Consider the following 11285-nt stretch of genomic DNA (forward strand, 5'->3'; position numbering starts at 1 on the left):
TCAGTGCTGCTTGTAAACAATGTCGCCGGATAGCGTTGACTAAGAAATCAACAGTCCAGGTCAAACTCTTGTCGCGAGTAACTACATAGAAAATCGGGGTATGGGAAGGAAGAGTTACCTTTCTTGGATCTTTAAAAAATATCGTCACAGACTGCTAATAAAAATGTAAACACAAACTTTCAGTGAAATTTGAGCATGAATTTATTAGATAGAAATATCGAAGCGTTAAAATTTCGTTTCTCTGAATGATAGCGTGATGCCGCTGGAGATGGATTACTTTCTTCAATATGGTTCCTTTCGTTTTAAATTTTGCAAACACTTAGATTCACGTGTGAGGAACAATCCCATGAATTTTCGCCTAGTTCTACAGAGTTTTACTGGAGCTACAATTTTTATTCGGAGGCGTAGTCTAAAACGCAGACAAGGTTTCAAACTTTTGAAAAATTCTGACAAACGGTTATAACACTTTGTTAGGTATTATTTTAAATAGAAATATACAATTTCCAGTCCAAATATCGAGGGTCATTTTCATATTAGAAATCAATTCTTTTACAAAATAAGGGATAAATGGGGGGGGGGGGGTGCTAATACACCATTTCTTAGAGGTCAAAGGTCAAGATCAAACCTAAAAATAAGGAGAAAGAGGGTCGAAAAAGCTAATTGTACATATAAATGAATCTGATATATATCTTGCAGATACTTATAAAAGATCAGTTCTAAGAGGTCAAGATCGAACGACCAAGGTAAATGTCTAAGGGCACACATAAAAAGGGGGGAGGGTTTATTTCGAATGTGTTTGTGAAATCAATGAAATTCAAAGGATAATTACTGCTAGAAGCGAGAATCCAAGAAGCTCAGTCGTTAAATCATGGAAAAAAACCGGACGGAAGACCCACTCGTTGCTCGCAACGAGATCGAATCTAGTTAGGGTTTTCCGTTTTTCAACGGAAAACCCTTCTGTTATTCTACTGTTTCTTATTATTATTTATTTTTTTTTCCCGCAAATTTTGTGCACGAGATTTCTCGAACATTTTTTGTCTGATTGCTATGAAACTTTCAGGGTATGTAGATGATAATAATATCTCTAGACGTTTTTTTCAAATTTTTAAAATTCACTTCCGGTTATGAGTTATTGCCCTTTAATTGAAATTTGGGGGGTCTTTTGTCCAGAGTTGATCTCGGGAACTACAGATGATAGATGCATGAAATTTGGCGAAATTGTCGGTAACATTTTATAGTTTTGCTGGCATGAAAATTTTGGTAATTTCTTTGTTAGTTTTTGAGCTATTTGTCGCCAAAGTTTAAGATTTTTTCGGGGCTGAAATTTTATTGCTTTTTGTATTATAACCTTTAAACTAAAAATGTTTTGTTAATACATATAGAACAAAAGTTGTTTAGAATAACGAGAGCTTTCATTTAAAATTAAGAAAAAAGGGCTGGCCCCTATAATAAGGGGCCAGCAGCTCATACACGTATTTTTCTGATAGCAAAAATCGTTATCATTTTATGAAAAAAAATTAATTCAGTTATTGTTAATATATTAAATAATGTCATTTGGTATCAAATTAAACAAGTTCTGTGCTATATTTTTTTCAAATTTCATAAAACAAATATGTGAGAATCGTACATGAACGAGTTAATATGTCTACATAGACACACAAGCGAACAAATGCCACATTAAGGCCCAGGAATTTACTGCATTACGTTGTGTTGCGTCTTAGATAAATTGTTGTGATTCAATTTCATTTTTTTCATCTATATCATTTATGAATTCAATGAACACACATTATTTAAACGTTCTATGTGCAACTATTTGTCGGGGCGCCCCTGTTTGTAACCCCCGCGCGCGCGCCGAATGTAAACAGTAACGAACGGCATTGTAGAAAAGAGAGAGCCGTAATGCAGAAGAGAAGTTGTGTATTCTTTCGGTGTACACATGCATTTTCAAGTTACTGTGAAACATATGAACATGCACAGGGAACAATACTACATATTTGAATAAGGAGGGATATGTTCTCGTGTGAATCGTTTACGAGGAAATTCTGACAGCCACACTTCTGCCGACGATCAGCCGTTGATAAGCTACGAGTAATAAAGGAGAAAAGATGGACATTAAAGTGTGTGATTTATGTGGATGTTACTGAACAAGGTGAGGCTTTTACTCCTTTTAAAGTTTCTTGTTAACTGGTTAAAATTTAGTATATAGTATAGATGTACATGTAAGTACGTGCACACTGTTAGATGTTTTTGTTATGGTGTGGGTGTTTGTTTACTAACGTGTAATTTTTACATGTTTCATGGATGTTTAGACTCGCTCGAGGTTCATGGGGGACTGGAAAGGGTAACTGAATTTATCTATTTAAAAAAATAACAGATTGTGAATTTTCAACTCAAAATTCAAAGCAGGGTCTAATTAGAAACATATCATATATTCTTGTGCAGAAGACTCCAAATGTAGTCATGAATACCCTGTAGACATAACTTCAAGTAAATAAAATTGTATACTTCAGACTTCAGAGTTAAAACATGACTTTAATATCTTTATGATGCCGATCATTGTATCATTAAAGAGGTTTAGCAGACCAACGGGTACCCGGTACATGTACTTGTACATGTAGGTTACAAGTTAGAACTATGTCTACCATTCTACCAGTTCACATAATTTTTCTTGTTTAGCAGTTATGATGTGTACTTAAATTGTCCTTGTTAATGTTTTATATGTAATTTTTTATTCTCTTTTTTTAATCTGACTACTGGCAGTACTGGCGTGCGAGCAGTTCTCGCCGAGGACCATTTCTCGCTGGTGCACTGTTACATCATATTTTCGTATATAATTTTATGTGTTGATAAAATGACGTAACAATGCACTGGTGAGAAATGGTACTCGGCGAGAACTGATCGCACGCCAATATTGATTAATTACAGACAAAAACTGAAGGTTGCGAGTGTTATTTTTTATTGAACAACATTGTTTAAAATAATTCTTTATATATGTGACGATCAGACCGGTTTGAATACCAGTGCCAGATAGCTCAGTTGGTAGAGCACCTGACTAGAGATTCAGGGGGCCCAGGTTCAAATCCCGGTTTGGTCCTTCATTATTTCTCCCATCCTGTTACAATATTGGTGTTGTTACCAACCCCTGGAACTAACAGGTTAACTCGATCCTGCCAGGGATGATCTTCGAGGGTGAAGATCATTTAAGGGGGAGGAATGTGACGGTCAGACTGGTTTGAATACCGGTGCCAGATACATGTAGCTCAGTTGGTAGAGCACTTGACTAGAGATTCAGAGGGCCAGGTTCGAATCCCACTTTGTTCCGTCGTTATTTCTCCCATCTTTTACATATACAATTACATGTATATCAGATATATGACAGATGATTAAGGTCATCACATGTTTTGCAAGATGCAATAAGTGTTAAAAACCTTTACTTTACAACAGAATACATTTAAGTGAATATTTATGTTTCTTGTTATTATTTGGTGTGGTTTTCTTGACAGTGTCGCATAAACAATTTACCCGCTCCTAAAACACAAACTTTCTTTTTGTGGATTCAGCTTACCGCTGATTGGCTGCTGTTGCAGCAGACAAATAAGATATGCATGCACAAAACACAATGAACTTATCAGAGAGTGAGTTGAGTTTATTTAAACTGTTGGAATTTGGGTATTTTTTTTTTAAATGTATACTTGTGACAAAACATATATGTGGTACATACAGCTGTAGCTTTATGAAGAAAATTTTGGTTAGACCATATATACCTATCGTGCAAGTAAATGATATTTACAAAAAACTTGCAATTTATGGCGCACGAAATATACGCTAGTTTTATAAAGATTGACATACATGTAATGTACCACATTCTTTGAAAAATAATCTATTAAAAATTCTTCATTAAGTTTACTCTTACATGTTTTATGCTTATTACACGTAGTATTGTTTTTAAAACATGTAATTTAAAAGAAAATAAACAAAAACCCTCGCTAAATTTATTTGCAAAAAAAAAAAACAGTAGAATTGATAAAAAATGGTATACCAGAAGCTAATACCAGTACATGTACTTTGACGCTATTCGGTGGGTAATATTCGTTTGTAATTTACGAATTGAAATATTGACTGTTGCACTACAAGTACGGTAATAAACTCTCTCTCTCTCTCTCAAACTCTCTCTCTTTCTCAATTTGATAAGTGTTTATACCTATGAAAATTTTTTAATATTATATTATGACTTGATATGCAAATTTTTGATCTTGTACTGCCTAAATGTTATGTCATGTATTGGGATATGTCATACTTATTACACTGCATGGTCAGTGTATTTTTTACAGAAATACTATGCATATGTTAATGTAAACACAGCTATTACTAGTACATGTATGTAAACACAGCTAATTATTTTTTTTATTTATTTCAGCTCAAAACAGACTCTTGTTACCACATGGCTTTTACCGGTACCTGTTGATTCTTGTGGGTCAGCTCCTGAGATTAACCTGTCACCTCTATCCACATGCATATTCCTTGTGTTCTACAGACTATTTACCGGTAATTCAAATTAAATCCGATAATGCATGAACAATAATGGAACTTGAAGAAAGCATCATGCCATGTTGTGGTTTGTGTTTGATAAGAAATTATGAAAACAAAATTAAGGCTGTTTAAAGAAATTCATAATTGCTGTGAAAAATTTTTTTTCAATAAAAGTATACAATTATGTTTCCTTTATTTTTTATTTCATAAAGATATTTAGATGTGTTTACATAATTGAACCCCCCCCCCCCCCCCTATTTAATTGTCTGCATTAAGATTACATGAAGGATATGTAAATGTACATTTGACTTTGAAATAACATCTGCTATGATAATTACTTTTGAAATGAACAAGAAACAACCTATTTCTACCTTTCTAAGGTATATATGCATAAAAAAGTAGAAAAACATGTCAAATTTGAACATTTTTCATTGAAATCAACTCTGTCTCCAGCTACCTGGGTGTGTTTGAATTTAATTCTAATTTAAGGCAGATGTCTAACTTGTAGGTTGTAACTTACTGTTTTAGCATGGTTAGAAGAAGACTAGAAATCAGAATAGATTAGATATTCACTAAATATGATCGTTAGCTTACTTTTTTCATGAAAACAAGAAATCACAAGCAGGAAAGCTGTCTATTTGTTAATTAAAATGGTACAAATCATACAATAAACAAATAAAGATCAAATTTTAGAATCATTGATGATTGTTTTCAAATATGTGTGAGAAATGACTCAAGGAAATTGCCACACGTTTCATAAAATTAGGTGAAACATTTCAAACCATGACTTTTTATGAAAATCAAAAGATTGGGGGGGTGGGGGGTATACATGTAAGGGTATTTCTAAGTGATGTGAAGCTTTTATCATGATTATATCATGTAGGCATATGTTGTATTGAATAAGGTTTCTTTTTAAAGGTGGTTGAACAAAAGTTGACCTCTAAAAGGTCAGGTAAAGATGTTTTACTATGGAGAACCCTGTAAATCTGTGTTTACTAAAGGAAATTGGAAATGGTGGGTTCACTTAAATGGCCATATTTTTATTAAACCTCAATGGAATTGGCAATATGTGGTATTCTTTTTCTCAGAATTGCATTAGCTTTCTTATTCTAAGACAAACTGTCTTTTCATAAAAATGTTAGTGTACTAAGTTAAAGATACAAGGAACAGTTTCGGATAAAGTACCGTCAATATTTTTGTAAAATTGAGAGTGACTGTACTTGAAGGTTTATCATTGTTGCGTAGATTCATGAAATGAATTTTAATGATTATCAATAGTTAGAGGGATGTCTCTTGTTGGAATTGGTAAGCAATATTAAGGCCCCTAATTTTAAGTACATGAGAAGCAGAAATAAATTGTGAAACTTGCGGCTATGACAGATATGTTGACTTTACAGTGAAATTGAAGGTTACAAACGGGAGGTTATATAACATGAAATGTAGGTGGATGGGATATTATATGCCTATTTAGTATTTACTGGGTATGAGGACAATAGCAAGTTTATTGTCCCCCAAGACAGCAACTATTTAATGAGGCAAAGCCAAGGGAAATAGTTGCTGTGGAATGGGACAATAAACTTGCTATTGTCCGAATAGTCAGTTAAAGTAGATCCAGTGTTCTGTGACGTCACACTGTTTTGTAAAACTTTGAATTCTTTAAAAATTGTGCAAGATAGTTTTATTTATTTTATGTGAATATAATCACATGGATGTAATTAGAATTATTGGTAGGTTCAAGATATTTTCGCACTTAATTTTATACTAAATTTCCAAATTTGTATATATTTTATTTATGCAAAGGGGAAATAACTCTTTTTCTGACTTTTCTCTTAGTTGTATGTCTAAATGCTATAGTTTTTCTTATTCCAACGATTAATTTTAAAATATTTTTGTAATTTTAGTTTTCTGATAAAGTTGACATTAAAATCAAACAAGAAAAACAAGTTTCTGCCTACAAGATTTTACTTTTAACAAAAACAAAATACATTTTTCTAATGCTAAAATATGCTTTAGTTTATGTTTATCTGGCATCTCAAAAAGTGTGATGACATGTATATTTTTTCTAACAATTGATGACATTTAAGTCTACTAAGTTGAATTCAGTTCGGTTTTTCAACTTTCCTCAGAGAATTTTACGAGTATGGAGCTACCTTAATGATCGATATTTGTCGGTTTTCCCCCTTTGTTAAAATATAGGTGGCGCATCGAACGTTTAGGTTCACGATCTATACTTCCGGTAGTAGCTCGTCACTGTTTTGGTGTTTACATTGTTATCGTAATGCCTACATGTTGCTGTGTCCCTGGGTGCTCAACCCGCGGTGGATTGAGTTTCCCTAAAGACAAAAAACTGAAGAAACTCTGGGTGTTAGCCATCAAAAGAAACAGCGAGGAGTTTCGCTATAAACAATGGTGTCCTCAGCCACACAGCGTTGTCTGTCACAAACATTTTCGGGAAGATGACTTCATATCTGTAACTTCGCACGGTAAGTTTTCTCTCTGATATGTTGTTTCATTGGCGTTATAACAATTTTCAGTTAATTGAATTTGTGTTTTGGTATTAAATTGTTATAATGAGTGAGACTGTTTTCACTGGGCGGAGGGGGGGGGGGGGGGGAGGGGGTTCGGATTGCTTTGCATTGCAATGTATTGATGTCCCGAAAATGAAAAAAACGAGAAAGTGAAAACATATGTGTCTTGATTATTTATGTGTTGTATACTTTTGTTCGTTGTTGAATAATTTTTTACTTTATTTTCATGAATTGATTGGCCATGTTTGAATAAATTGGCAGATTCAAAATATGCAATGAAATTGACAAACTTGTGATTATGTTACAAAGTTTGCTCTTCCATGGCTATTTTGTTTTGTCATAAATCACAAAGCATAGACCCATATTTAACTTGAGCTGACAGAATGTGATGAAGAATGATGAAGAAAATCAATTTCTTGGAGGAGGAATGTCACAACATGCAGGATAAGATTTATTATTTTCTTTTATGTTAAATGTTGTTATCAAACTTATGAATCAGATAAAATTCATTATAATATTTATAATGTTGAATGTTGTTATCAAAATTTGAGAAAGAAATGAAATGGAAGAAATTTTTCACTAATTAGAACTGAAGCTTAATATAGTCATAGCTTCAGGTAAAGCCTGTCTGCTATTGAGAGAAGATGTAATCTGAGCTTTTTTTTCATAAAAGAAATTCATTAAAAGACCAGCAATTTGAATAAATAAAATGAAATTGTATTAATATTTGTTTTAGGAACTGATCCTTTGAAAAAACAAAGAAAGGCTGATGCGATCCCTTCAGTTTTTCCTTGGAATAGCTGCATCAAACAGAAAAAAGATGAGCGAAGTGAGCGAAGAGATGCGCGCAATCTTAAAGTTGAAGATATTAAGAATGAGGCTGAAGAACCATTAGAAGTATTGATGGATGATGCTGATATCTCTGATGTGGCAAACTGGTGTACTGTTGATTCAACAGACAGCAACTTAAATCAGGACGAAGATGCATCAAATTTTACTGAGTTGGAAGACAAGGAAGAAGTGTGCTTCACAGAGACATCATCTCAAACCATCCCTACACCTTTTTTATCCATAGAAAACTTTATTGATGACCATGAAGGAATGCTATTTTACACCGGTCTTGCAACACACACAGATTTCCTTTTTGTTCTTCATAGTTTAGGTCCAGCTGCTTATCATCTAAGATATCTTTACAATCAAGTTCAAAATTTGTCAGTTGAAAATCAACTGTTTTTAACTTTGATAAAACTAAGACAGAACCAAACAAACTATGAATTGAGTCGCTCATTTGGAATATCAAAAACTACAGTAGACAACATTTGGATTACATGGGTAAATTTTATGGCAAGACAATTTAGAGAAATTAATTTCTGGCCTGATAGAGACACAGTTAATTTGTTTTCACCCTGTGACTTTTTTCAAAAATTTCCCTCTACAAGAGTTATTATTGATGGCACTGAAATCCCAGTCAAAAAACCAAAACCCCCTGTTGCTCAACAATCTACCTTCTCAACTTACAAAAACAGAAACACTGTTAAAGTGCTTGTTGGTGCTACACCTGGAGGACTTATATCATACATCTCCCCAGCTTATGGAGGGTCTACCAGTGACAGGCAAATTGTTGAACGTAGCCCTTTAACAAACATTTGTGAACCAGGGGACTCGATTATGTCAGACAAAGGATTCAATGTCCAGGATTTGTTTGCCCCAAAGGATGTTAAGGTGAACATTCCCACATTCTTTAAGAAAAAAAACCGTATGTCTAATAAAACTGTTTTAAGAGACAGAAAAATTTCAAGCAAACGTGTTCACATTGAGAGGTTGATAGGGCTTGCGAAAACATATAAGATATTAAAAGGACCCCTCAACTCTACGGAAACAAAATTAGCAAGTGAAATTTCTTATGTGTGTTTTATTATGTGCAATTTTCGAAAGTGCATTGTCCCTAAACATGCATAAATACACCCCTATTCAAGTTGAAAACTTTCAGTTTTTTGCTGAAAACAAAAAGTATCACATATTTATAGATTGAAATTTTTTATTATCAAAAAACACTTTTTATAAACAATTGTGCACTGAAAATGTATCCAATTTGTAAGTGCTGCATATTTCAATCTAGTGTACAGTCAGAGTTTTATGTTCAACTAATATACAGGGAAGTCTAATGTATACCAAGAATTCCACAAGAACTCAATAAGGCACATCTCAGCATTTAATCCATTTGTTGGAAAAAAAACCTATTCAAAACAGCTTTCTTGAAATGAGTCTCAAAGAATTCTTTCAATTTCTTGAGCATGTTTTCAATAAAATGTTCATCTCTAAGTATTGTAACTGTTTTTATGTCTTTTAAAGTATAAACAATAAATGTACATTCCTTCCTTCCAGAACAGAAGAGCTGTCCTTGCACTTGATAGTAATAATCATGAGAATTGTCAAGCTCTAAGGTGTCATTAACATAATTAAGATAAGGTACAGTTTCCTCTGATATTTCTTTGTTTTTTGCTGAATAGGGACATTTGATTTCAACTAATCTGTTGTCATCAATGACTGCATCAGGAGATGCAGCCAAGTAAGGATGTGATTTAGACACAAAAATACCACACTTTTTGGTTTGAATACCAGATTTTTCTTGAAATTCCTGTAAAGCAACTGATTCATAGCATTTGCCATGTAAAATAGCAGGGGCAAATAATTGGGGGCTATGTTTTGTCAAATTTTTGGCAACTTTGTTTAGATCAGTTTTCTCAGTTGCTTTACAAATTTTTCCAAAGTTAGAGGAATGAATTCTCTTTTGACGTTCAGTATGCCATAATTTATTGTTACTTTGTCCACATGTCTGTCTTTCCGTCCGCATTATTTCATTGTCAGTTATGGCCGTAATATTCATATTCCGAAGCCAGTTGTCGGAAAGAGAACCTTGTAGATAGTCATGGTCATTGTTTAAAGCCACTTTGTTGGCATATGAAAATAGCTGAGACACAGGGAAATAATCAAGATTTGGGTGATTTAACCACACATTTCTGAAAATGTCTTGATGTCCAGCAGCATTTTGAAATTCTCTTGGTCGAGGTTCAAAAATGACATTAAGGTCTGGGTTAGCCAATGGTAAGTCTTTGGCCTTGATGGGGCTACCCTTATAACGTTTGGTATGATGAAATGTTTGTAGGTTTTGAGTACATGTTTCTTCTGTTACTATGTCTCCACACTCACTAAACATTTGTAAACCAAACAACACAGTAGATACATGCTTACACACAGCAGATGGGCCCATCCCTGCAGCACATTCACACTGGCATTGCACAATACATCCATCTACATCCACACAGACATCCACTTTGTATGAAATGCTTTTCTTCATCTCTGCATGACATTCAGCTCTCACAAAAAACAAACCAACATCACACGCCAATCGCACATATTTCAGAAACTTGCTCTCATATATATACTTCACATGATCATCCACACTTTTCCCCATTTTCCCTAAATATGCAGCAATAGCTTCTTTCTTTACAGGTGTAAATTGTGTGTCTTTGTTAATATCTTTGTACTGCTCATAGCAGGGCACTTTCATTTCATATTCTCTCTCAACATTCTCACTGCTACCAAAATTACTGTTTCTGTCATAAGCTTCTAGTCTGAAAATATAGACCATAATAAGTTTAATCTTTTACTTAATTCGGATTTGTTGTTATTTTTCTAATTCTTTTCATTCAATTATGTGCTAAAATGAAAGAGATTTTTCCTTGTGTATATTTGTGTATATTCAAGTTTGTGTTCAGTATTTTTTTTACTTCAAAACAATGTTCCATGACTTAACCCTATAGCTACAACTGTAATAGTCATTTGCGTAAGTAAATATTTCTCATACACCAGTTAAAACAACTTTAAAACATTTAGATTTCATTTATTCACCACTCTACATGTCAATAATGTTTAACAGAGGAAATTATGGTTAAATATCGAAGCGAGTCAGACCTTTCGACAAGCTCTCTTTTCCGACCGGAGACTCGCGCATTCCGTCGACGCAATTCGTCTCTTATATCTTTGAGGCACCACGATCCGTAATCAGCCATTATGTATAATGTTTAAAGGAATCTGCGAAGCGAATTACGATTGAAGGTTAAAGTGAAAGTGATCTTCAGTCGCGGAGGCGAGAATAGCGTTGAACCTAATCGTTGTGAGCGCCACCTATAATAAGGGGTGGGTAATTGGGAGTTTTATTTGCCA

General features: G+C 33.9%; 2 protein-coding genes and 1 long non-coding RNA gene across 3 annotated transcripts; 2 read left to right on the forward strand and 1 right to left on the reverse strand.

The window, feature by feature from the left end:
* Positions 1 to 1446: 1446 nt before the first annotated feature.
* Positions 1447 to 4714, forward strand: LOC136274632 (uncharacterized). Its single transcript, XR_010713082.1, has 2 exons — positions 1447 to 2149; positions 4418 to 4714. It is a non-coding gene; the product is annotated as an uncharacterized lncRNA (long non-coding RNA).
* A 2027-nt stretch (positions 4715 to 6741) lies between these two features.
* Positions 6742 to 9017, forward strand: LOC136275499 (uncharacterized). Its single transcript, XM_066084912.1, has 2 exons — positions 6742 to 7024; positions 7773 to 9017. Exons 1-2 carry the CDS (start codon positions 6809 to 6811, stop codon positions 9015 to 9017), a joined length of 1461 nt encoding a protein of 486 aa, XP_065940984.1. The 5' UTR covers positions 6742 to 6808.
* On the reverse strand, positions 8484 to 11285 carry LOC117687815 (uncharacterized). The gene is made up of 2 exons (XM_034465021.2): positions 11034 to 11285; positions 8484 to 10693 (listed from the first exon to the last, which is right to left on the reverse strand). Exons 1-2 carry the CDS (start codon positions 11129 to 11131, stop codon positions 9271 to 9273), a joined length of 1521 nt encoding a protein of 506 aa, XP_034320912.2. The 5' UTR covers positions 11132 to 11285; the 3' UTR covers positions 8484 to 9270.

The sequence above is a fragment of the Magallana gigas genome, chromosome 1 (assembly GCF_963853765.1).
Source record: "Magallana gigas chromosome 1, xbMagGiga1.1, whole genome shotgun sequence".
Lineage (NCBI taxonomy): Eukaryota > Metazoa > Mollusca > Bivalvia > Ostreida > Ostreidae > Magallana > Magallana gigas.